The following is a 26,388-nucleotide window of genomic DNA, read 5'->3' as shown; positions in this document are numbered from 1 at the left end:
TGGGGCATGCCCACACTGGCTCTCATGCCCACGGCCCCCAGGGACACAAAGGGGGAGTTACGCCCTTTAACTGGGGAGGAAACCACTGCCCCCCAGAAGGACAGTGGCCTCCAGCCTGCCCTCAACTGCTGGCTAGGATGAAATAAAGTCTGATTGGGAGTGGGGAGGCTAAGCTGTGAGGGGCAGCTCAGGAAAGGGAGGGGACAGAAGAGATTTGAAATCATGGGGAAAATAAAGAAGAAAATCAGTCTGGACTGATCCCTTTCCCAACATCCCCCCCCACACCCCCAACTCTATCTTGACTCCAATTACACCAAATGTAGCTGCCGCATCCTCACGCCCCTAACATTCATAGTCAGGCCCCAAGTCGTTAAATGATACCCGCTGTCCTCTGATTAATGGGGAGCGGGGGTGGTGAGAAAGGAAGTTGGGGTATTTTTGTCCATTGGCCCTTCCTTCCTTGGGAAGTCCCAGCAGTCTTGGTTAAGGGAGACTAATGATTTACCAGAAGTAGGTGTAAAATAATATCAGGCATTGTATTATCTGGCAAGGGTAAAAGGAGAAATGCAGTGCCCTGAACCCCAAGCTTTGGACTCCACGTTCAGGCACCATTTTCTCCACTATACTATGATGTCTTCAGGATAGAATATACCAGATGTGGGTTCAAATGCAGCTCAGACTCTTTCTTGCTGGGTGTCCTTGGATAAGTTACTTCACTGTTTCCTCGTGTGGGGTGTTGGGACCTAGGAGGGAAGTTGGGGCATTCTCTATTGAGTTGTTCAGCTGCCATTCTATGGTGGTACAACTAGGGCTGTCTGAATATGATACACAAAGTGTCCTTTCCCCATAGGGTGATCTGGGACCTGTGGGACCTCAAGGGCCAAGGGGTGCTCCTGGACTCGGGACTCAAGGTGACCAGGTACCGGCAATCTCTCCTTTCAAATTCGGTAGAAAACACAGCAGTCTCTTTTCCCCAAAGGCCCTTCCTTGAAGGTGGGATCCTGGAATGGGGCCACCACTCCCTGGGCCCCGATGGACACAGACGTGGGGTCATGAGTCCCCCTTTAGAACTGGGTCCTACACACTCCTGCTTCAGTTGTGTCGGAATTCTCTGCTCTCAGAGCTGTTGCCATTTCCTGCTGGGCAAATCTGCTCTCAGCATCTCTCCTTTGGTTTTATAGGATAATTCCTGCCCCTCCTGGGCATCAGTCCTAAGGCAACCAGTGCCAATTAGTTCCTGGTATCTAGGCATTGACTTCTTCACTGCTGTACCCTGGGCTACCCCCAGAATAAGGAGAGGGAAGAGGAGTTCATGAAGTGCCAAACTGGTCTGCTAGCTCAGTGGAAAGCCTATGGAAAAAGGTGGCCCCATAAGTTCCTGCCAAACGGTTATCTTGGAGATTGTACCAGTCACTGGGCACCAAACCAGAGTGTCTTTGCTCCTTAAATGAGGTGTCAAAATTCTTGTCCAATCTCTGTAGGGGAAGCTGTGTTCAAAGTGATGGGGAGAAGGCAATTTTCCTTAACCATGGGAGAGTCAGGGCAAGAGTAAGACGAAAAGAGTAAAGGAGAAAGAAAGAAGGAATAAAAAAGGATAGAAGGAAGGGAGGGAGAGAAGAAGGAAGGAAGGAAGGAAGGGAGGGAGGGAGGGAGGGAGGGAGGGAGGAAGGGAGGGAGGGAGGGAGGGAGGAAGAAAAGAGAGTGAAAGAAAAAGAAAAAGAGAGAGACAGAGAGAGAGAGACAGAGACAGAGACAGAGACAGAGACAGAGACAGAGAGAACAGACCCTGAGCGTGGGGTCCTAATCTTTGGAATCTCATGGATAAAATTCAAAGACCCATCTGGAGCCAAGTGTGGTCTGCTCAGCCTGTGTCACAGGCCTCCCTCCCTCAGTGGAGAGCCACTGGTGAACCTCCTCTAACATTTGTGCTCTGGGAGCCCCTCAGCCCTCCTCCTTCTTAGGGTGACTGGTGCAGAGTCCCACCTGGGCTGCCATCCACTGGTGTGGCTGATGGGCCTTTCAGGCAGCAAAGAGAGTCGCTTGTTCAACTGAGTCCACATTGCCCCCATACTCAGAGGCTTCTTTTTATGTTTTTCTTTCAATTTCTCTGTTCTTTTAAGATGTCTCTCTCTTTTTGTGTAGAAATGATCCACCATATATCACCTGCAGTATGGATCTCCCTGAAGGCAGGGACCATTTTCTTGTCTTTTGCCATCACTGCATGACCAGCAGCCTTTTGCTCATGCCATTGGACTCTCTTTCTCCAATGTGCTCTGGCAATGGCCAGCTCAGACTTTTCCTGTCCTCCAGTCTCTCCACTACTCCCTCACCCTAGCTGACAGTAAAGGCTTCTCCTCATAGACCTCACCCCTTCTCTTCAGTCAGCTCAGCTCAGCACCAGCCACTTTCTCTCCCTTGGCCCTTGTCTCTGAGGCCAAAGCTCAGGCCCCTGCTTCGAGGTCGCTGTTAGCCTTCCAGACCCTCTGCCCCTTAAGGACCATCCCCAACTCTTCACTCTGCTCTATCCAAGCCTTCACTGCCATGTGATTGGCACAGTGGCTCATTTTCCTTCTCTAAGATCTCTCACGGGTCTCCTTCCCACTCCCTCTGTAGAAGAGCCCAGCAACCAGTAGGTGCTCAATAAATGCACATTTAGCCTGCACTCTGCCAGCCCCATTTGGGATCTCTATCTCTGCCCCTTTTGGATTCTGTACAGAGAATCTTCTAGACTGGAAAGAGGAGCTTATGCCTCCACCATCTCCACCATCCTCTAAGGTCGGAATGACCACACATGCTTAGAATGGAGCAGACTTTTCCTTCTTCCAGGTGTTGTCCCAGCTCAGGCCCCTCAGGAGGCAGAGGAAACCAAGTTTGTGAGATCATTGGAGCCTGTGCTCATCCCACAGGAAGGGCCCATTGGCCCTTAATTTCTTCTTAACCTAAGCCCTTTTCTTTTTCCTTGAAGGGAATGCAAGGTCCAAGTGGCCCTCCTGGCCCCCAAGGACCCCCAGGCCTGGGCTCTCCTGGTCCCAAGGTAAGGTCCTACGTAAGGGAAGCTGACATCAATGACCTGGCCTAGTGGCTGTGCCCAAGAGCACTCAATGGGGAGGCAAGAAACAACTATTCAAAATCCCCTGACCTGGATTTGTGAGCCACATTCTCCAAACCATAGAAGCTTTGCTTTGGTGAATCCCTAAAGGTTCCTTGTCTTGCTCGGACTGACCCATCTTACACTCAGGCTGGGGTCTATAATGTTGGTGAAGAACCGGTCAGAGAGATATCTGGGAGACTCCTCTAGTGGTGATAAACAGGATTACAGGCAAAGAGACACAAGGGTTTTTTTTATTCTTCTGTGATGGGAAATCACAACCTTCCTTTTCTTTTAAAACATGTGAGTGGGGGTGGCTAGGTGGCATAGTGGATAAAGCACCGGCCTTGGAGTCAGGAGTACCTGGGTTCAAATCCGGTCTCAGACACTTAATAATGACCTAGCTGTGTGGCCTTAACCCCATTTGCCTTGCAAAAACCTAAAAAAAACCATGTGAGTGGCTTCCCTTGGGCCACTTGTCTTTCCTCCAGGGATCAGGGACATGAATGCTGTCTCCAGGGTATGGCAAATGTGATGGCTGCCAGAGACTCATGAGAAACAATCCCAGCATCCTTTTTGGACCTAAGAAAATGATGCTCATTGCAGCCTAAAGTTCCAGCATTCCTGATTTCTTACCCCAGGCACACTCAAGAGATATCTCTGCTCTTTCCTTCCAGGGAGAAGTGGGTCAGCCTGGACCCCCTGGACTTCGGGGACCAGTAGGGATTGGAGTGCCAGGTCCAAAGGTGAGTGTGTCCTGGCCTCCCTGCTGTTGCTGTTGGCATACTTTAGTGGGGCTTTGAGGCTAATTCTTGTCTACAGGTGTCATGGTGTTTCTTGGTGCCATTTTGATTTAATGTGCCAGTAGAGTAATATGGCTATTCGCCTATGTGTTCAAAGCAGATGCAACCTGATAGGGTCTGTCTCCCATCTCAGCTCTGGTCATATCTCTGGGAAGAGGTAGACTTGGTGCTTGTGGTTTTTTCCAGGACTTCAGTGTCAGAGTCCCCTATCCTTGAACTTCAGTGTCTGAGGGGCTCTCCCAGGACTTTGGTTCAGAGTTCTTAACCTCACATTCATGTTTGAAGGGTCTATCTTAGAGCTACTCAGAGGGGCTATCTCAGGTTTTGTGTCGGAGTATCTATTCCAGCATTTGAATGTCCAACCATCTGTCTTCAGAGTCAGAGACCCTATCCATGAACTTTGGTGTCTGAAGGGGGTCCTCCCAGAACTTTGAGTCAGTGTCGGAATTCCTAATCTCAAATTCAAGTATGAAGGGTCTATCCTAGAGCTTCAATGTCAGAGGATGTATCCCAATCCTTATGTCAGAGTATCTGTTCCAGCATTTGAATGTCCAAGGCTCTGTCTTCAGTGTCACAGGTCTCCGTTGCTCTTGATGGCCTTACCACTGGTCTCCCTCCAGAGATCTGGATTGTGTCAAAAACGTCCTCAACCCAGGGCCCTAGAGATGGTATTTGTCACCATATGATCAACTTATTTGTATTTAGGTATGGGTAGATTCAGGTCAAAGTACAGTAGAGAAAATAACTATTTTCAAAGGTTTTAGAGATGGAAAGGTCCTTAGAGACTATCAAATCCCCATTTTTCAGAGGAGCAAACTGAGGCCTGGAGTAGGGAAAGAGACTTTCCCAAGGTCACACAGCTAATAGACATCAAGGGAGGCTTGAACCCAGGCCTCTGCTCTCTCCATCAGACTATCCCACCTACTTTTAGAGGCAGGAAGGGACCAGAAACATTGGGCCGATCTCACGGCAAGAAGCCTGGCTTGAACTCAGCTTTGTGAAAGGAGTGACACTAGCCTTGGCCAAAGTGAAGAGGAGGATGGAGGGTCCTCTGAGAGAACTGACCCTCCAGATTACCCTCCCCTCAGTGGGGGGGCAGGGCAGAGATTCTGGGACTCAGCTTCTAGTAGAAGACAAGCCCATAGTCCCCCAGCTAAGGAGCATCAGAGTCAAAACATTCTTATTATAAACCTGGAGCCTGAAGGGTCTGGAGATACCTCCGTCCTCTCATAGGTGTAGGGCCCTGAACTCCACCAAAGAGGAGCACCCCTTGCACCCCTGGGGTATCCATCACGCTTTCAGATTTGGAAATTACTTTTCATGGAAACTCATTTGAGTCCTCTGAAGGAGATCTTAGCCTCCTCCCCACTTTACATATGAGGAAACTGCTCAGGTCCACTAAGCAGAGAAGTGTCTGAGGCAGGATTTGAACCCAGGATCTGAACTGTATTCAACCCATTGGGCCATCTTGTTGCTATGAAGGTGGAAGAAAGGGGAAACACAGACACTTAGAGTCAGAAGGCTCATAGGCATCTCTTACCAAAGGTCCCAAATTTGAAGCCAAGGAGGCAGCAGGGACCCCAGAGGTCTTCTTGCCAGGCTTGGGCTGAAGAGTCCTTCTCCCATTCCACATGGGCAGCCAGCAGCTGATTGAAAACTTCTGGGGAGCTGGTTTTGAGGGGGAGTGGAGGTCTGACACTGGGGCCCTGGCTCCCTCCTCTGACTGACCTTGGTTGGAGCTACAGGTGCGACTCTTTCCTTGACCACTAGGGGGTGCCAGGATCCATGGGGCTGCCGGGTCAACCAGGATCCCCAGGAGAAGATGGAGCCATGGGCAAAAAGGTAAGACTCTCCTCTACGCTGTGGGAAGAAGCCCTGGAACCCCAGCCCCCTCCAGACCACAGCAGGCCTGTCAGTCAGTCAAAGGAGAAAACCTCACCCCAAAGAGAAGACCTTGAAAGGTCTGGGGCCATGGTGACCCCATGAGCTGAGCCCAGTAAGAGAGCCACAGGGTCTGGGGGAAGGATGGGGCATGTGCTCCCACTCTGCCCAAAGAGGGAGGACCATGGGCTCAGGTATAAGGTTGAACCCAGGGCCTGAGAGCCTCTGACTTACGGTGCAGATGCCTCTGACCATGGTGGGAGTCCAAGAGACTTGGGGTCCCCAGTCTGCATGATCAGTGGGGGATATGGCCCAAAGTGGTACGAGACCCACCCTTGGTGGGATCTCACAGGCTCTTTTGTCTGGCTCCTCATGTGACAAATGGGAAGGCTGAGGTTTAATGACTTGGCCAAGGTCACACAGGTATAGGTGACAAAGTTCCCAAGTAGCAGGGGAGGAGGAGAAAGAGAAGGAAGAAGAGGAAGAGGAAGAAAGGAAAGCAAGATTGCAAGGAAGGAAGGAAGGAAGAAGGAAGAAAAGGGGGAAATGTAGTGGGGAGAAGGAGAAGAGGGAAGAGGCAGATGGAAGAATGGACTAAAGCTCAACCATCTCTGTGGAAACTGGTCAAAAAGCAGCCATCACTGAGGATGCTCAGGATTTCTTAGACTATTTCACAATGTTCTGATTAATTTGGTCCTAGATAGCTTCCTCAGTTGTCTGGGGCCTTCTGATCCACTTGGACCAGGTTTATGAATTTCCCCAACTCTGCTCAGTCCTGGGGCTGGTGATGGGACTTCCTGGTCAGCAGAGTCAGCCACTAACACCAATGTCTTTACCTTTAGGGAGAAGCTGGACTTCCAGGGGCAAGAGGCCCAGAAGGAGCTGCTGGTAAAGGGCAGCCTGGCCCAAAGGTATCCACACCTCATCCTGGCATGATGTGAGGCCCCTCCAGAGGGGCTTCTGGCCCCTCCAGAGATGTTTCCTCTGTGTGTGTGAGAGAGATAAAGAGACCGAGACAGGCAGAGAGATAGAGTATGAAAGAGAGACTGAGAGACAGAGACAAAGGAAGAGAGATGGTCTGGAGATGCGTTTGTTCATTTATCCCACAGACATTTATTCTGGGCTCTTCAATCTGCAGTGACTTAGGTCACAGCCCCAGGGGGCCTCCCAGAGGGCACAGGTGGGCACATCCAGTGATGGACTGAATAGCGACCACGTGGAGCAGAAGAGCTGGGTCCTGCACCACCAGATGAATACAGTTTGGATGACTAGAGAGGACCCCAGGCTCCAGATCTGAAATGGGCCTGCAGATGAGGAAGCTTGGGCAACTTGTTCAGGAAGTCAGCCAGCCAGATCCTCACTCCCGTGTTAGGTTGAGGTGTATCACGAACCCAAGCGTAGAGGTGGCAATGGGCAGGGCCACTGGTAGAGAGTGACTGGCTGCAATGAGGGATTTGTTTTGGGGAGCAGAGACCCGAACCTAAGATGCCTTCAGTGCCAAGCGGAGGAGTTTGGGTTTTCTTCTGGAGCCACTAAAGCCATGAACAGAGGAGAAAGAAGATGAACGTGTTTTTAAGATAATGATGGGTGGGGGGTGCATCCAGGGGTTGAAAGCTGGAGGGAGATGAGCACAGCAGTGAGACGAGGGAAAGTTAAACTAAACCGAGGTAAGGATGAAAACAGGAGGGGCCCTAGTGACCAGTTGGCTACAGGGAGTGAAGAAGAGGGAGTCAGAAAAGCTACAATTGCCCTGGGATTGGGAGACTGATGGGGTCCCCCCTTCTACATCCCTTCCCTTAACTGGTACAGATCATTCCCTGGCTGTTGTCCTTGTCCTCTCACGAATCATCCTAATATGCTGGAGGTCTGCCTATGGTGCCTCGTTTTCACAGCATTACTGGATGCCCTCCTTTCCTGCTGGTATCTTGCCCACTTACAGTTTTTATCTCACTTCATGTGTGCTTCTCTATAGGTCAAAGGCCCACCAGGCTGTCTGGTTTTAGCTGGCCCAGGGCTCACCGACCCCCCCCCCCCAATCCTTCATGGATAGCTATGATATCACTGTAGGGCTACCTGGCACCCAAGTAGTTCTGGAGAGTATCAGCATCAAGAGGGTGGGCTTTGGTGTCAGGGAGCAGCTGGAAGTTGTGGAAAGAACAATGGTCCCCCTCCTGATCCTGCACAGGTCTGGGCCCCATTTACTGCCCATCAGCAGTTCTTGTCTGAGATACCTATATATCTCCAATAGGTCAGGCAGAGGAGCTCTGCAGGTCTTGATTCTTCTGTGCATCTATTAGTTCATGTATCTGGCTTTATCAATTATATCACCCATCCAACCATCTCTCTCTCTCTCTCTCTCTCTCTCTCTCTCTCTCTCTCTCTCTCTCTTTCCCTCCCAGTTTTTGTTCTCTCTCTCTCTCCCTACCTATATCTCTGATTCTCTTTACCTTTATCTATTATCTTTCTATCTATCTCTTGAAAGGGTCAAAAGACTGGAAAAGTAGGAGGTAAGGAAGTAGGGGGTAAGAAAGGGCTTTGAATGCCAGAGGATTGTGGATTTGGAGGAGGACTCACTGGAATTGATTGACTAGGGAGCTGGTTCAGTCGTCTCGGTCATGTCTGACTCACCACGACCCCATTTGGGGTTCTCTTGGAAGAGATAATGAAGGGGTTTGCTATTTTCTTCCCCAGTTCATTTTACAGAGGAGGAAACTGAGGTAAACAGGGTGAAGTGCCTTGCCCAGGGTCACACAGCTAGTGAGTGCCCGAGACTGGATTCAAACTCAGATCTTATTGACTTCAGACCTGGTGCTCTCTCCACTGGGCCATCCAGCTGTCCCGGTCACATGATCAGACCGGCTCTTTTAGGAAGATCACTTTGACCACTGAATGGGGAGAAATTTGGAGTAGGGCTTGAAACATGAAAATTGGTCATTTTTTCACTGGTGCTCTTGGTCCCTGGATATTCACGTTTTCCATCTTGCATTTTCAGGGTGACGAAGGGAAGAAAGGGAGCAAGGGCAATCCAGGGCAGAAGGGCATCATGGGTCCTGAGGGTCCAAAGGTATGTTTCTGGCATTTCTGACAGTTCAGGCTCCTTTATTTAAAAAAATTTTTTTTTTTGGTTTTTGCAAAGCAGTGGGGTTAAGTGGCTTGCCCAAGGCCACAGAGCTAGGTCATTATCAAGTGTCTGAAGCCGGATTTGAATTCAGGTACTCCTGACTCCAGGGCTGGTGCACTATCCACTGTGCTACCTAGCTGCCCCTCAGGCTCCTTTAGAACTGAGGCTGCTGAGGTGACATCCCTTATAGTGATCCCATGGGGAGATGGTTCTAGCATCACTCTCCCCATTTAACAGAAGGAGAGAGTGAGTCTGGGAGGTGCAGTAACTGACCCCGGCTTACAGGGCACTGACGTCTCCTGAGCCTCTCAAGGTCTCCCAACCTGGGCCCTGGATAGTTGGGATCCGGCAGGGAGCGAAGGAGATTTGGCATCTCCTCAGCTCACTGGTCCCTTTTGAAGTATTCACAGGCTCTTGACTGGAACTGACCAGTACAAAAACAAAGAGAAACAGGCCTTCCTGTCCTCAAAGAGCTTTCATTTCCCTGGACAAGTCAATACAAATTGTTATCGGTGCTGGTGGGTATGGGGAGGTCTTCAATTGCAGCAGAGCCTTCGTGGAAGTTCAGAGGGGATGGGGTGGGGGTGGTCTGTGGCCCACTGAGAGGAGAGTGGGCAAGCTTGACTGGTGCCACTGGAGGATCTGGTGTGGAATCACTTGGGCTTTGTTCAACAAGCATGGGGGCTTAAATCAAGGCCCACTGGTCCTGACCAGCCCAGAGAGGGGTCCCAGAGCTACCAGCCAATGCCCAGCTGGCCCTCCAAGTGCAAGCCCCAAGAAGGGGTGTGCAAGCTGCTGCTGGGCTAGGAGGGATCAGACTCTTGGATGTTCATCCAGAGCCAGAACTAGGGACTCAGAGATTAGTGGGTGCAGGTTAGCCTTTTACCCAGGAGAGGTTGCCCCACCATGCCAGCGCACTGGGGCACCCTGACCAACCACCTCAGACCATAGGCTCAGTCACTCGTATGGCCCAGCCCAAACTGCTGGTGAAAAAATGGAAATTTCCTCCATGGCCTCAGCTTGGACATCTCTGGCCTCGCTGACCTATTTAGCCCGAATTATCTCATCTGACAAAGAGAGGTTCCTTTGCCTCATGGTTAAGTTCCCTTTGCAGAAAAAAAAAATCAAAAAGCAAAAACAAAAAAGGGGCAGCTAGGTGGTGTAGTGGATAGAGCACCAGCCTTAAAGGCAGGAGCACCTGAGTTCAAATTTGACCTCAGACACTTAATACTTTAGCTGTGAGACTTTAGGCAAGTCACTTAACCCCATTGCCTTTCAACCCCCCTCAAAAAAGTTCTCTCTGTAGAAGTTCAACCAAGACCTCTGCCAACCTTAGCTAGTAATATGACTTGGGGGCTTCCGGATGCTGGGCACTTGCCCCTTTTTCATTGCTGGGCCACAGCTCTGGGAGAGCAGAAGAGGCTGATGCTCAGGACTGGCAGCCTAGAAAGGTCAAGGACAGATAGAGTGGTTAACCATTAAAGAAGGTTGGCTCGGGTCATAGAGGGAGAGGCTCAGACCAGCCAGGGACCCCCAAGGAGTCATTTCTTGGGAAGCAAGACTGAGCTGATGTTCTTTTTTTTTTTTAAGTTTTTGCAAGGCAATGGGGTTAAGTGGCTTGCCCAAGGCCACACGGCTAGGTAATTATTAAGTGTCTGAGGCCAGATTTGAACTCAGGTACTCTTGACTCCAAGGCTGGTGCTCTATCCACTATGCCACCTAGCCGCCCCGAGCTGATGTTCTTTAGAAAAGTCTGACCAGCAGCAGAAAGGTAGAGAGGCAGTGTAAATCATGGGAACATGTCTCCACAGTGGGCCAGCTGCGGTGGATCTCTAGGAGGCAGGCTCTGGCTCCCGCAGTGAGCCACAGTAGACTCTTTGGGGTCCCTGGCCTTCCAGTGAGGGAGACTATGGTGCTGAGAAGCTTCCCCAGTTGAAGATAGAATGGGATTATCACACATACATACAGGCACACACACACACACACCCACACACACACACGGGCAGCATGAACCACCATTTCAACAAATGCCACCGAGTGACAGAGCAGCTCAGTGCCAGCTTACGGCTTAGTCCAACCCCAGTTTACAGAGAAGGGTCACCTAACTCTTGGTCACCTGCTCTCTGGCTCCACCAGAAACTTCAAAGACCTCCGACCTTTGGGGGCAGAACCAGCTCATGCCAAGACTGAGTTCTTAGCTGCCTGTGATTCTCCTTGGCTGGTCTCTCCAGGTTCCTTGGTCATCAGGGGCTACCTTAGGCGGAGGCAGGACGTCCTGCTTTTTCTGTGACCACATTTGCCAGCACACTTTATCGGGGGGGCCATCTTGATGGCCTCTGAGTTCCTTTCTAGATCTAGATCCAGACCCTCAGGTGTTTTTCCTGTGGGGCAGAGTTTTCAGACCTTTGTTAAAGAGGATCTTTTGGTTGTCTCCCCCTCAGGGTGAACCTGGTGTTATGGGGCCTTTCGGCATGCCTGGGGCATCAATTCAGGGACCTCCTGGACCAAAGGTATGGATGATCTCCTGGTTGTTGGAGGTAGAGGGTGGTCTGAGCTTTTTTTGGGGGGAAGAGTTGGACCATGGAGGGGATAAGGGGCAGGGGACAAGGCTGGGCAAGGGCTGCCTCCAGCCATAGGCTCCAGCTGGTCTAAGGAAGCCAAGGGATGATCTTGAGAAAGCCTGCATCATGGCCTGGCATCCTCCAGGAATTGGGCACTAGCTATGGCTATTTCTAAGACTGGGAAAAGGGGAGAGTTTTCTCCCCATGATCTGAGTGGGGGGCCAGGAGAGGGAAATGCTGAGCCCTTTCAAATTGTCCTTTGGTGAGCCCACTGAAGACTGTGGAAGGGCAGGAGTGGAAATCTCAGCATCCGCGTCGTCCAGTGAACTGTGGGCCCGGTCAGGGCTAAGGGCTTGTTTAAGTTCCCTTGCCCAGGCCTCTGGGTCCCTAGCTCAGGCTTTGTCTCACTGCCCCATTGGGTGATTCCTTAAATCCATTGATAGAAGACTCTTGCACAGCTCTGGCCTCCCCAAGCTCATGTCTTCTCTGGTGACTCTTCACGTAGGGTAGGGAATAATTGGGTGTGTTTGTGTGTGCGTGCAGGGAGACAGGGGAGAGCTCGGAAGGCCAGGCTTTAAAGGAGAACCCGGACTTTCCATCCGTGGCCCCAAGGTACCGTTCAGCCATGTTCTGTCTTCTCTTCTCACTCTGACTCACTGTTCTAAGCAGAAGGGCTCAGGATGGCAGAGGAAAGGAAAATCCATCCTCCTCCCAACCCCCATATTCCTCCAAGGGGCACAGTAAACAGAAGCTAGGAAGACCTGAGTTCAAATCCTACCCCAGGCACTTGTTTTGGGGCCCTGTATAAGTCACTTTGCTTCTACTCATCAATAAAATGAAGTAACAATAGCCCATGCTTTCCAGAGTTGTGAAAATAAAACGTGACAGTAATGGTAAGAAGCTATAGAAATGTCTACTCCTCCCCCAGCTCTGCTGCAGCTGCTGCTTTAAGTCAGTCTGTCCAGTCTTGGCACCTTCAGTGGGACTTCATCTTTCTCATGAGTTTTCCTCCAGCACCTTAAGCACTTTTGGCCTCTGCTGCCCCATGCAGTTGTTCTTCAGTCCTGGCACACTCTGACCCCATTAGGGGCTTTCTTGGCAGAGATGCTGGAGGTGTTTTAGTCTTTTCCTTTTCCAGCCCACTTTACAGAGGAGGAAACTGAGGCACACTGGGGGAGATGATTTGCCCGGGGTCACCCAGCTAGTCAGTGTCTGAAGTTGGATTTGAGCTCAGGGAGCCACTCAGTCCGAGGTGGGTTATTGGTAGCCCATTTTATAGATGAGGAAACAACACAGAACAGCTGAGTCATATGTCACATAAGGAAAATATGAGGTGGTCATTCCTGCCTCCCCAGCTCCCATGTTATGTAAAGACACATGTTCCAGCCATGTTCCCTCTGCTGCTTTTCCTCATGTCTAAGGCAGCAGGGTGAAACATGGAGGGAAGGGATTCCCAATCCCTGTGCCTACTCCCTCCTGGCCCAAGCCCTGGGTGAGCCTGACCACCACACAGCCCCAGTCCCCTTCCCCAGGGGCTATTCTGCCCCAACAATCACACCTGGCATCAGTTTGGTCTCCTCTCAGATCAGTTCATTTGTATAAGCCTGGCTGTTGGCAGTTGGTCTGTGGCAGAGATGGGGCTGCACAGACCATGACCAATTCTGGAAAAGGTCTCCTTCCTCCTTGGATTCCTACCTAGAATGCCTACCTGGGGGCTCTGACTTTTTCATGGCCTTTCCTCTCTAAGCTTCTTAAATTTTAGAAAGTCTCAGCTTGAATTTCACCATCTTAGGGTCTCCCATTTCGATGTTCCAGGCCACAGCTAGGACCTGGGAGCTGCTCCCTTTGCTCTCACTCACTCTCCAGGCAGTTTTCTCGAGCTGGCTTGTGCCCATTTTGGCTCCTGCCCCATTGACTCCAAGGGAACACACTCATGGCCTGCAGTCATCTCCAGGGGGCCTTCAGACTAGAGTCAGACCTGCTTATCTCGAGCTCAGGATTATGGTGTCACTAATTGAGTATTTACTGTCCACTTCTCCCTAGGGTGCCCAAGGTCTGCAAGGCCCTGAGGGGCCGCCTGGCCCCAAAGGTGATGGCCATCCTGGAGCAGCTGTAAGTGGGCATGCTTCTTTTCCTTCCAGTCTGATTGCTAAGGGGGGACCTCTGGCTGAACGATCAGTGGGAAGTGAAACGTGCTGAGTGGTTCCAGGTCTGCCAGAATTGGGAGGAAGCTGAGGGAGCAGAGGAGGACTAACCTTTCAGAATGGACGAGGCCCAAATCCTTGAGTAACTCCTTGAGCCTATGGGAGTTGGGACTTTGCCTCTGTCTTAGCCCTAAGATGTTGCTCACATCTTTTGGCCAATTCTCCAAGTTAAATCTACCCAACATCCTGGGGGGGGGGCGGTACTTTTTATTGCTTGTGGCCAACAGGTTTTTTTTTTTATTAAAATGGAGATGTTAGAAAATATTTTTCTAACAAGAAAGTGAAAATTATGCTATCAAAAGGGAAGATGTGGACTAGTAGCTCCCAAGTGAGTCCCAGCCATGTCGGTTCTGGCCAGCCTGCTGAATGAATCCACAAGGATTGCTGCTGCCCTTAGACTGGTCTGTCCAGATCCGCCAGGACAGGTCCTGTGGCCCCTGGATCAGTAATCATCATTTCTGGTCTTTGGAATGAGGCTGACTGGGTGACTGCAGCAGGTCACCCCTCCCCTGCATATCTTTGGGCTCTCCAGGCGGATCCCACACATCCTTTGCCCTGCTCTGAGGACAGTTGGGTCCTGCCTCCATGCCCCCAATCCTGATTGGCACGTGGCAGCTGCTGAGCACATTCTTGGTGCATTCTGGCGAAGGCAAGGCCCCTAGGAAAGGGGATGTGCTGTGGCTTATGCAGTGGCTGCATGAGGACCAGGTGACTTGGGATGCTGCTGACTGAGCCACTGGCAGGAGAGCCCACCTCTGGCTTCACACGAGTCAGATTGAGAGAGATCACTCTTTTTGCCCTTGTTTCTCATTAGGGACCTCGAGGCCTCCCAGGACTGCCAGGACCCATGGGTTTACAGGGAATAGGAGACACTGGAGCAAAGGTAAGGAAGAAGCAGCCCACCTACATGAGGGATTCTGACAGTCTCTTGCTTCATGGCTGGCAGGACTTCCACAATCTGTGACTAGCCGCAGGGGATCTCTCCATGGGTCCTGAGTGTCCTTTGTCCATGTTCCTCGATGACCTCTAGAATTTCCACACTAGGGACTGGGTCTCTGCCTCCTAGATGGCTCCAGTGCCAGTGTGGTATGTGTCTGTGTTTCTGCTGCACCTTGCTCTTGTGACCAGACCATCCCACTGCCTTCTTGTGATATGCCAACCTTTATGTCCCTGCACCCACAAGTCATCAGTGTGATTTGTAGTGGTCACTCTGTGCCTACCAAGTGCTGCTTCTTTGCCAAGTCTATGGGTTCGAGCCGTGCAGCCATTGCTTTCTGTTGACTTTAATGGTTCTTACATTGAATGGCACAGAACTTCCTCAGCCTTCCTAGTCCATCAGCACCATGTTTAGAGGGGGAATGCCAGAGACATCCATGGACCTATATTCAGCCTGAGACAGAAAGGCCCCTGCGGCCTGCTCTTGGGTCCAGCTTCTGCCAGGTGCAGAGGACCCTCAGAAAGGGCCTCCTCCTGTCACCACTAGGGAAGACCAGCCTCATCTGTGCCTGCCTGGGCTTCAGTCAACCAATAGCCATGGACAGGAGCCCCAGCCCACACTCTTCTTCATGGGGACTCTCTAGACTTTGTCCAAATCTGAAACAGGAGAGGTGACCCCGATGGGGCATTGTCTCATGGAACCATAGTACTGTGTACCTGACCAGGTGAAGCTTAGAGGATGTTTATAGCATGAATCACCCATGGTCCCACAGCCAACAGAGTGGAGCTGGAGTTTCTGAATGCCAGAGCATTACTGGGGATCAATTCACTGCACAACGATGGTGGAAGAGTCAGTATAGATGGCTTAGGGGGCAATGGAAGGGCTGTCTTGGGCCTCCCCCAGCTACCCACCCACAAGTGAGTAGCCTTGGCCAGATAGTGGAAGGACAGCTGAGAAAATCTTACTGAGCCACAGGCAGGAAGGCTGAGCAGCCCCTTCGCCACCTGCAGGACTCTGGACAAGATGTCCTTCCAAAGCCAGGGGATTGCTGAGACTTGAGGGTGCCACAGGGCTGGATGGGATCCAGCGAGGTTTTCATGGGAAGGCTCCTGGAAGCTGACACTGTTTGCAAGGGCCCCAGGCCAGTGAAGAGAATCTGAGCACATCCTGTTCAGTCATTCAACTGTGTCTGACTCTTCATGATCCAGTGTGAGGTTTTCTTGGCAGAGATCCTAGAGTAGTTTACCATTTCCTTCTCCAGAGATTAAGGCAAACGGGTGAAATGACTTAGCCAGAGTCATGCAGCTAGTGAGTATCTGGAGTCGAATTCAAACTCAGCTTTTCCTGACACCCTCCTCACCGCCCCACTTCCCAAAGGCTCTACGCACTATGGCGCCACCGAGCTGCCCCTCTGGCATGACTGAGAGACAAGTTTCACCTTGTTGCACCTTGGGCATCTAACAGTGTGTGCATTGACCTTCACCCACATCTTTACAAGAAAATTGGGTGTGTTGCTGTCAGGCCAGAGAGAGGAGGTCCTTTTGGCAAAGCCACGGGTCCGGGTCAGGATGAGGGAAGGAGGGAGCAGCTGGCGCTCCCTGCCCTGCATCCCATGGCCTCTCACCCCCTAGTATTACCCTGACTGGACAGGGAGAGGCCAGTGGCATGAGCTGAGGGGGCAGCAGCTCTGGTCTTTTTTTCCCCCTGAACTAGAAGAGAGTTTTGAAACTTGATCAGGTCTGAGGGTCTGGCCCAAGGAGTGAACTGGGCCTGACATTCGTCCCTCAAGGAATGGGAGCAGAGAGATGGACAGAGGCAGGGAAGCAACCAGGGAAGGCTGCTTTCGAGTCAAAAGACCTGGGTTTGAATCCTGCCAACCTTGGGTGGTTCTGGGCATTCCTAGGCCTGTGTAAATACTTGTGGATCAATTGGAGTATGTCCTTCATCTCTCCAGGGCTCAGTGTCTTCATTTCTAAGAGGAAGATTTTGAAAGATTTGATTCATGGCAGGTTGGAAGGAGGTTGGAAGGAGCCAGTCAAGGAGGTCTGGCCAAGTGGGGCTAGTGGAGGAGGGCTGGGCAGGAAGGGTTCAGGCTGCAGGGCCCAGGTTGGCACAGCTGTGACTTTCCTGTTGCCAGAAGACTCTGCTTGCTCCTGTAGGTGTTTGGTAGTTTCTCAGCAATTTGGGGGGTCTGTCTCATCCCCCTTTGCTGCTGATCTTTAATAAAAGGGAAATAAGAAGCTCAACTGTCAGCAAAGGTGGCCTGTGAGCATGGCATGGTGAGGTGGGAGGTGAGTGTTCTCAAAGCTGCCTGTCTTGGACTGGAAGGGGAGAGGGCTGGGGAGGACACCCCTGCCTGGGCTCTCTGCACTCTAGCTATCATGGCTGTTTACCCAGCCAGTCATCTGTCTCTCTATTCCTGTCTGTCTCCTGTTGGCAGTAGCAATTTTTACAATTTTTACATCTGGGATCCTGATTCTGGGACCCCCTCTGTATGCTGGTAACATCACTGAGCTTTCCCAAGCCGCCCCTTGTCCTCATCATGAAGAGTAGCTCCCTTGTTCTCCCACAGACTCTTCTCAGGGTACAGCCCTACAGTGATTTCAGGTCCCCGTGGGGATGTGCCCATTTCCCTGTCAGACTTTATTTACTTGTATAAGCTGCCATCCTTGGAGGTGGTCCCTCTGAGGTTGGGTCCCCATGAATGCTCCGACTGCTGCTGCTGCTGCCTTGGCTCCTCCACAATCTGTGACCCAGATGACTCTCTGGAAGGAGTTTTCATTTCCTTTGAGGGGTTTGTTTCCTTGCATTCTCTAGGTGCCAATCCAAGTCCACGCATTGTCTACCTGTCCCACAGATTCTTTCTTTTTTAGGTTTTTGCAAGGCAAATGGGGTTAAGTGGCTTGCCCAAGGCCACACAACTAGGTAATTATTAAATGTCTGAGACCAGATTTGAACCCAGGTCCTCCTGACTGCAGGGCCGGTGCTTTATCCACTGCGCCACCTAGCCGCCCCTGTCCCACAGATTCTTCCTGCTGTCCACTGCTTTTGTAGCATTCCCCTCTCAAACAGAAATCCAGGCTCAAGTTCTCCAATCACAGGGCACCAGCCAGCACCCACAGGTGTTTCAACTGTCTCTGAGCATTCACTGTCCACTTTGAGATCTGAGAATTTCCCCCAATTTATAGATGGACAAACTCACACCCAAAGTCCCAAGTGATCTACTCAACCTTTCATTCTAGCAAAGAACTTTTCCCATTTTCATTTTTATCTCTTTTTCAAACACCAATCATTTTCTGGCATGCTCTCTCAGTCTTTTATTACAAGTCCTCCCGTGATACAGGAAAGTAATTAGGCAGCAGAAGAGGCACAATAACTGGTGGGGGGTGGGGGAGGCAGAGCAGCGGCTCATCCCAAGGTTCTCCAGAATAGTCCTAGATGCCAGAAAAAGTCACTCTTTGATCAAGCTTTTTTTTTTTTTAGTTTTTATAAGGCAATGGGGTTAAGTAACCTGCCCAAGGCCACACAGCTAGGTAATTATTAAGTGTCTGAGGCTGGATTTGAACTCAGGTACTCCTGACTCCCGGGCCAGTGTTCTATCCACTGCACCATCTAGCTACCCCCTGATCAAGATTTTGAAAAAAGAAATCCGGATGTCTCTATTTGAGGTTTTGAAAGCTATGGTTGAACTCATGAGAGCTCTGCTACAGACATAGGAACAGACCCAGACCCAGACTTAGGCCCAGGCTCATCTTGGGCAATGAGAATGAACCCCTGCCTTGGAGCCCTGCTTCCAATGTCTGCTCAGTGCGGGCCCATCTGACTTTCCATCATTATTTTACACTTCAAAAAAGTGAAGATTTTAGGTACAATGATCAACCAAAACAAAAATTCCTGAAATCCAAGAGTTCCAAAGCAAAGAGAATGAAGAGAAAGCTGAGCCAGCTCACACTTGACCAGTGTACAGATATGTGATTTATTTGGGGAGCGGAGTGGTCATCCACTGGAATGCAAGCCAGTGGGCCATGACTTGGAGCACCATTCTTCTGAACATTCCCCACCTTCTGAATGGCCTCCTCTGTTCCCATTCCAGTCCATGATAGCTGACACGTATGCACAAACCAGTGGGAGTGGAAACACCGAGGGCTGACTCACACTGGAAACACGGCTAGAATTCCCCCTTGGATCCCACAAGTCACTAGACGAGGGCAATGCCCAGTCCTCCATTTCGTGTGATGCTGCTCATCCCCTGGGGCAGGGTGCAACCCACCCAGGGCTTCTCATCTTGGCTAAGGAGCATGTCCTCTCATAAACAGCCCAGAAGGAGCCTGCCCACTGAGATGGGCCCTTCCTGTGGGTCTCTCCATTTTGGGATATTGCCCGGGGCCGGACCTCGCTGCTGACTCAAGTCAATTCAGACCATTATTAGATACTGTTGGAAATACAAAGTGAGAAATGACAGTCCCTGCTTTTGAGACCCTTCCATTCTCTTGGTGACTCTGACCACTCCTGGAGCTACAAGCCTGGGACCATGGTACACAGTAGAAGTGTTCTGGCTTTGGAGCCCAAGGCCCTGGGTTCCAATCTAGCTTTTGCTCTTATTCTCTGGGTAATCTTGGACAACTCCATCCACCACCTTGAGTTCAGTCTCCTCATCTAGGAGTGAGGCGGGTCCCTTTTAGCTCTGAGTTCAGAGTCCTGATCAGCTGATGTCCAACCTTACCTGTCTGGTGTGCTGGGGATGAGACCTGAGTCCTAGTGACTTCTTGGTTATCCTGGACTATGCTTCCTTGAAAGATGGTGGCCCTACAACCTTCCCATGTCAATGCCCCGCCTGAACAGACCCAAGAGGCTTTCAAAAGGGATGGGGTTGGTCGGAGGGGAGACATTTAGATAGAAGTCAAGGAAGAAATCTGCCTGACCCTCCAGCCCAGCCTTCATTTCCGGTTAGGATTGGAGGATTACCCATCCTTTCCACTACCCCCGCCCCATGGTCTAGCCTGCATCACTCCCCATTAAAGGGTGGCAGAAGAAGGCTTCTCTCAGCATCCAACAACTCTTTCCTGCATTGTGGCTCCTTCTCCATCTGCCCTGGGGCCCTGAGCACCTGTCCAACTGGTGATGTAGGTGCAGGGAGGACCAGGAGCTTGGGGAATGGAGGCAGTAACTGCATGAAATGGCATCTGAAAATTTCTGTTTCCCCAAATATAGCATGAACCTCTAACAAAAAACCTGTTAATTGGTCCAGCTCCGGCTCCCTTTGTTTGGATGCTTTCCTAAGTGACAAGGATGCTCTGTCACTGTCTGTGGGATGGCTACTAAGTGGGCATGGGGGAAGATGGGCAATGGGCAAACGACCCAAACCACCAGGGTCCAGATGACTGGCCTGAACCCCAAAACTGGATGGGGCCCCAGCCCAAAGGGTAACAAAAGTCTTTGGACCTGAAGTAGGTGCTGTGGGAAACTTGGAGCCTTTGTGAGGGAATGACCAACTATCTCTCTGTCCTTGCTTTTCAGGGAGAACCTGGTGTGAGAGGCCCTCCTGGACCCTCTGGACCTCGGGGCATAGGAATTCAGGGACCAAAGGTCAGCATTGCCCAGCTGGACACTGCTTGGAAATTGGGCTGTGATCCACCCAGAGATGAGTCCTTTGGACTTCTCCCAAACAATTCACTCTTACCTTGGGTCTTTGCTGATTCTTGTAGAAAAATGGAGATTCTGTCCCTGACTGTCCCCACCCCCCAGGAGCTTTAGTGAAATTCCATTGAAGACCTGGCATCATTGGGAAACCGGAGAGTCTAGGCCCCTTTAAGCAATTTGGTTGTAGTGTCAAAGATGCTCAAGATGGCACCTTCATCCCCTGAATTTGGTTTTGAGGCCACCACTGAGGGCCCCGGAAGAAGGAGGGAGGAGGGAGTGGGGAGGAGGAAGAAGGGACTTTTGGGATGTCAGAGATGCCCTGCATTGGGCTCCACTGGGAACAGCCACAGATGCTTCTGGGAAAGGCCTGGGCAGTTAGCTGGTCCCAGTGGCCCCAGGGGTGGTCAGTCCTGCAGCCTATCCCCTTCCAACCAAGGACAATACAGACAGATAGAGATACAGAGAAGTAGAGAGGAGAGAGAGAGAGAGAGAGAGAGAGAGAGAGAGAGAGACAGAGAGAGAGAGAGAGAGGGAGACAGAGACAGAGACAGATAGAGACAGACAGAGAGAGAGACAGAGAGAGAGAGAGACAGAGACAGAGAGAGACAGAGATGGCAGTGGAGAGGAGAGGAAAGCAGGGGAGGGGGCTAGAGCTGGAGGAGAGCTCTCTCTTCTTTCCTCTCGTGGGCTCTTGGTCCCCCAAACCAGAGGCCACCAGGATCAGACTTGGCCTGACTTATCTTGGGCCTTGAGCCAGGTGCCAGGGTGAGTGCTGGGGGCCTTCAGCTAGCAGAGGTTTTACCCCTTCCCCCCACCAGCCAGAAACCACAGCTTTGGGGACTTTCTGATTCCAGTTAAGGGCAACAAGTAAAGGTGTGCAAGTGTGCGTGTGTGAGTGGGTGAGAATGGGTGTGAGTGTGTGGGCATATGTGTGTGTGTGTTAGTGCATATGAACGCCTGTGTGTGAATGTGTGAAGAGCCCAGGAGCCTGGTGTGTAAGGAACATACAGGCTGGTGAGAAGATCCAGGCAAGGGGAAGCTGGGAGGGCAGTGAGAGCTGTCCCGGGGGCAGGTGGTGAGCTCCCTGTCCAGGAGAGGCTGATGTTCAGCCCTTGGGGGAGGCCTAGAGGGGATCCCTGGGGGCTTCCCCCTCAGAGATGCTGGGATTCTCGACCTCTGCCCCTCCGTGGCTCCTCTCCGCAGAGTGAAGCCGGCCACCAGGCCTTTGCCTCAACTCCCCGTCGTCTAAACATCCCAGACCTTTCATGGGAGGGTTCTCTCACATGGGCTGGTGGATCCCCCCAGGTGGGAGCGTTTGGGAGGTTGGGAGGGTGAGTCTCCAGTTCAGTCCATTACACTTTAGTGTGAATAACCTTTTCCTGAGCACAGGCCCTTTGAGGGGAGAAGGGGGATCCCTGAATGTCCAGCACAGACGAGGCAGAGGGCAGGGTCTTACCTCCTTCCCAGCTGTTCCTCTGCTCATGCTGACCAGGGCTAAGGATGATGATGGGGGGGGGCATCAGAGACCAGCATATTTCTCTTACCTCTTCTCTCTCCCAGGGTGTCATTGGGCAGAAAGGTCTGCCCGGCCCCCCAGGCCCCCCGGGCTATGGCACACAAGGGGTAAAGGTGAGTAAGCTGACCCTTTCTGGGGGACCAAGGAGAAGGCAGTGGGGCTGGGGGCAGGAATGAAGGCCGGCCACAGACCTTAGCAGGCTGGCTCAGAGAACGTCTCCTCTAGGTCACGAGCTGCTTAGCAGATGGCCAACCGAGAGCCTGTGAGGGGCTCCAGGTGGCCACCCCATGCGTCCCGGCCCTCCAGCTCCTGCTGAGGAGGCCTGCCTCAAAGCAGAGACTCTGATGGCCTAGTCCACCCCTGCTGACTATGGGAGCTGGGGCCTATTCAGTCTCAGGAGCCTAGAACCCCAGCAGAGATGACACCCTCGACAGGGGCTCCCCCTTTATGAGACAAGTATCCACATACTGACGGTCAAATACTTTGCCTGGAAACATTTAGGGGGGGTTGAACCACCCCCCACCCCCACCCAAAGCTTCTTGTAGAAGTCAATTTAGCAAAGATTGATGGAGAAACCACATGACCAAGACACGGCAAAGGCCCCCGAGAGGGACAAAGGTGGACAAAACAGCCTGGTCCTCCAGGGGCTAACATTCACCCGGGAGAGACAGGACAGAGCCAGGGTAATCATCAGTCAAAATACGCAGGTGCACGTCACAGCCTGGAGCACGATGAATCATTCGTTATGAGGCACACGGTCAGTGAAGACCGTGCTGGGAGCCGCCCGGGGGGTCCCCCGTGGCCGTGGTCACCTCTGTGGCTCCATGATCCAGGCGCTGGGGCGGAGGGGGGGGCCTTGCTCTGCCCCTCAGGGCTTACTCAGCAGAGCGCTTCCTACACAGTCAGTGATTAATAAGTGCTTGTGGACTCCCCTTTCTCCATAGGCTCAGTCTGTGGTCCTGGTGCCCAGCCCTCCCTGTGGCACAGACCCTCCCCTGGCCCCCTTTGGCTCTCCCTCTTTTTTCTCCTTCCTTCGCCTCTAGGGGTGGTGTCCTCCTTCTGACCTCCACACACTCGTCCTCATTAGCATCCGTGCAGCACCGACTGTATACCAAATACCATTATCTTGCCTCAGCCCTGGGCTTGGGGATGGCGGCTCTGGCCTGCTGACTCTCATCCTTTCCCAGGCAGCCCTGGAGCAGGGAAGAACAGGGCTAGACCCAGCCTCAGACGCCCCTTGCCTCGTAACCCCGGAGAGGAGCCTCAGTTTCCCCACTGATAAAATGAGGGCTTGGCCTCATGATCTTTGCAATCTGCTCCGGCTCTGATCTCACAGAGGAGGGACCCAAGCCGGGGAGGCAGGGAGCAAGGGGCCAAGCTGAGAGAGCTGAGAGATTGGCGATGATGCCAGCCCCCCTGCCCTCAGGGGGCCTGGCACGGAGAAGGGAGCAGGGTGCCGGCAGAGGCAGACGGCCACTGTAGAGACTTGTACATACTTGTGAAAATAATCATGTGTGCCACCCCCCCAGATCCTTCCCCATCCAGGGAGGCAGCTTTAGGGGAGCCTGGGAAGAGGGAAGGGGGGCCGGAAATCCACAGCCCAGGGGTGGAGTTGCCCCCCCCAGGAGGGAGGTGAGGTGAGAAGCAGGCGCTGGTGGCCAGGTATGGTGGGAGGGGCACCAGGGGCTGTGGTGAATGGTGGAAGCCGTTGTCCTGGAGCCTTCAGAGGGATGGGTATGGGTGAGTGTGGCAGGCTTCCGGGGATCCGCGGGCATGCCCAAGGGATCGGCTGAGCCACACCTGGGCACCTGCTGGGATGCTCAGGAGGAGCTGCCCTCCTCTTCAGAGAATGATGAGAAAGCTTGCTCTTCCCTTGTCCTTGCAGGGGGAGCAGGGGCCCCAAGGCCCTCAGGGCCAGAAGGGTGCTGGGGGCCACGGCCTGCCTGGCCAAAAGGTAGGTGCCAGTCACTGGATCGTGGCTTCTTGATCTTTTTTCTCTCAATTTTAGGCCTGGACCAGAGCTATCTCCTTGCCAAGGTGCCCTTCAGTGACAGAATCTGAGAGGGGGGAGTGGGAGGAGGGGAGGAGGGAGAGCCAAGGAGACAGAGAGGCAAGGAGGAAGAGGGCCGGGCAGCTTCCCCTGACCCTCAGGTGACTGAGCCTGGCCAGGGCATCTCAGAGAACCTCCCCCCACTCCCCTGCCAGCTCCATGTCTGTGATTCATCATGACCATTGACATGGGCACCTGAAAAGGGAACACAAGCTGTCCCAGTGTGGAGTTGCCCTCCACACCTGAAGAGGACCTCAGCCTGAGGGTGCCCTCCCTAAGGTTAGCAGGTCCCTGGCCTGCAGTGAATGTCTGTCTCTGCCTTGATGACCAGGGCGAGGCTGGCAGCCAAGGCGACGCGGGGAAGAAAGGAGAGAAGGGCGAGATCGGCGAGCCGGGCGCCCCAGGAAGACAGGCAAGCTGGGTTGTGGGGCCTTTTGGTTCTGTTGGCTAAAGAAGGCAGCCCGGGTCTCACGGCTGCTCTCTCCCTCCTCCCCAGGGGCTGCCAGGACCCAAAGGGGACCTCGGACTCACAGTGAGTACCTTGCGGGTGGACGTGATGGGCCCCTGGCCTTGGTGATGCCCCTGGACCTGCCTCCCCACCCTGAGCCCCCATGGACCCGGCCTCCATCTCACACTGCTCAGGAGGCTCTGGGGGCTCCGTGTGATGTGGCTAGCAAGCCCAAAGGCTGGAGGATAGAGAGCCTGGCTTGGTCTCCCAGTGCTGACCGTGAGAGGGTCTTGAAGGCTGTCACAGCTCAGCACCTAATTGGAGATTAGAATTAGGGACAATCTGGCTGCCCCCGCTGTGCCCTTCCTGCCCGGCTGGCCCAGTCCAGTGGTGCCCCCTGACAAGGGTGCCCTGACCCGGCTCTCCCTGGACAGCAGCCCCCTGGATCCAGGCAGCACTAGATCATCAGACAGCTAAGATGGTCACGGGGTGGCTAAGCTGGGGGGGGGGGGGTCCTGTAGTCGGGGTCTGGCCCAGAAAAACCACAGAGGGAGCCCAGCCTCTCTCTGGGGCCCCAACTAAGGGTCCAGGGGAAGCCTGGGGAGGGTAGTGAGGTCCACAGAGGCGGCGGGATCTCAGCTGAGTGGCATGAGAATAGTTCTGGTGCGCAAGGCTCTGCCGTGTCCACCATGGTGTGCTGGCCAGAGGACCCAGACACACACACAACACCTGTGCACATGCACGCTCACACCTGTATTGGTGGGAACCCGTCCCTCCTGGCCAAGTTGGGTCTGTGCATTTTGCATAAGTGAATGATGTTCTCTTTCCTCCTTCCAGAGAGAAGAAATTATCAAACTGATTATTGAGATTTGTGGTAAGATTTGAACTGGGGAAGGAATATATTCCCATTAGTGCTGGTGGGGCCAGGAAGGCCCAAGTTCAAATCCAGCCTCAGATATTTAGTAGCTGGGTGACCTCGAGCAAGCCTCTTCAGCCCTGCCATTTCCCCATATGTAAAATGGGCATAATCCCGGTCCCCTCCCAGGATGGTGGTGAACCCCCACCTGGCGGCATTCTGGCAGCTGTTGTTATGATTTCTAACAACAGGGTGGAGAGGTTCAAGCCCCCATTCCCCCAGACCAGATCCCCAGAGGTCAATGACAGGGTAGGCAGGGGCTCCAGGCCAGGAGCAGGACCCACCTTGCAGGATAACCTTCCTGGACTTGGTGTGCCATTAGGGTGTGGTTGAGGGGTGTCCAGTGGCCTTGTCCCCCCCTTGGTCTGCTTCCCCACCACTCTCTCCTGCATGGTGGTCCTCCTTCATGGCCTCCGGGAGCTGCACCATCTGAGGCTGGAGGGACTCTGGGCCGTCGGGAATGGGGTCCCCAAGCCGACGCCTCACTTGGACCCTGCTGGTCTTTCAGGTTGTGGGGCCAAGTGCAGAGAGAGCCCCCTGGAACTGGTGTTCGTGATCGACAGCTCCGAGAGCGTGGGCCCAGAGAACTTTGGGATCATTAAGGATTTTGTCAAGAAGCTCATCGACCGTGTGGCCGTGGACCATGCTGCTGCTCGCATGGGCCTCATCAACTACAGCCACGAGGTGGAGGTGGAGGCCGACCTCAGGCACTTCTCCAGCAAGGACCGCCTCAAGAGCGCAGTGGATGCCATGCAGTACCTGGGCGAAGGCACCTACACAGCCTCTGCACTGCAGGCCGCCAATGTCATGTTCCAGGCCGCCAGGCCTGCGGTGAGGAAGGTGGCCTTGGTCATCACTGACGGGCAGGCAGATGCCCGTGATGAGATGAACCTGGAGCAGGTGGTGAAGACAGCCAATACCTCGGGCGTGGAAGTCTTTGTGATCGGTGTGGTGAAAGAGAGTGACCCCAACTTCGAGGTCTTTCGCCTAGAGATGGACCTGATCGCCACAGACCCCGATAGTGAGCATGTCTACCAGATCGATGACTTCCTAACTCTCCCAGGTAAGGGGAAGCCTAAGCCCACTGCCCCAGGATCCCCAAGGACTTAGGAGAGGGGGGGCACAGGGTTGTATACAGTGGATACTTAATACATGCTTACTATGCCACCATATTCTAAAGACTCCCAGAGACGGGGATAGACTGACCAAGCTCAGCTGCCCAC

At 52.8% G+C, this 26,388-nt stretch overlaps 1 protein-coding gene across 1 annotated transcript in view; it reads left to right on the top strand.

Moving 5' to 3' along the window:
• COL28A1 (collagen type XXVIII alpha 1 chain) overlaps positions 1 to 26,388 on the top strand; it is a 67,253-nt gene that overhangs the window by 29,106 nt on the left and 11,759 nt on the right. The window contains exons 16-32 of the mRNA XM_074195366.1: positions 851 to 919; positions 2,966 to 3,034; positions 3,766 to 3,834; positions 5,662 to 5,733; positions 6,615 to 6,683; positions 8,765 to 8,836; positions 11,335 to 11,403; positions 11,998 to 12,066; positions 13,498 to 13,566; positions 14,473 to 14,541; positions 20,113 to 20,181; positions 21,796 to 21,864; positions 23,637 to 23,705; positions 24,133 to 24,213; positions 24,298 to 24,333; positions 25,087 to 25,123; positions 25,674 to 26,228. Coding sequence (XP_074051467.1) covers positions 851 to 919; positions 2,966 to 3,034; positions 3,766 to 3,834; positions 5,662 to 5,733; positions 6,615 to 6,683; positions 8,765 to 8,836; positions 11,335 to 11,403; positions 11,998 to 12,066; positions 13,498 to 13,566; positions 14,473 to 14,541; positions 20,113 to 20,181; positions 21,796 to 21,864; positions 23,637 to 23,705; positions 24,133 to 24,213; positions 24,298 to 24,333; positions 25,087 to 25,123; positions 25,674 to 26,228 — 1,612 coding nt within the window. The remainder of the gene's footprint in view (positions 1 to 850; positions 920 to 2,965; positions 3,035 to 3,765; positions 3,835 to 5,661; positions 5,734 to 6,614; positions 6,684 to 8,764; positions 8,837 to 11,334; positions 11,404 to 11,997; positions 12,067 to 13,497; positions 13,567 to 14,472; positions 14,542 to 20,112; positions 20,182 to 21,795; positions 21,865 to 23,636; positions 23,706 to 24,132; positions 24,214 to 24,297; positions 24,334 to 25,086; positions 25,124 to 25,673; positions 26,229 to 26,388) is intronic.

This window comes from Macrotis lagotis, chromosome 7 (genome assembly GCF_037893015.1).
Source record: "Macrotis lagotis isolate mMagLag1 chromosome 7, bilby.v1.9.chrom.fasta, whole genome shotgun sequence".
Classification (NCBI taxonomy): Eukaryota; Metazoa; Chordata; class Mammalia; order Peramelemorphia; family Peramelidae; genus Macrotis; species Macrotis lagotis.
Note: the sequence above shows the minus strand (reverse complement) of the source record. Positions and strands in the feature narration are given on the sequence as shown.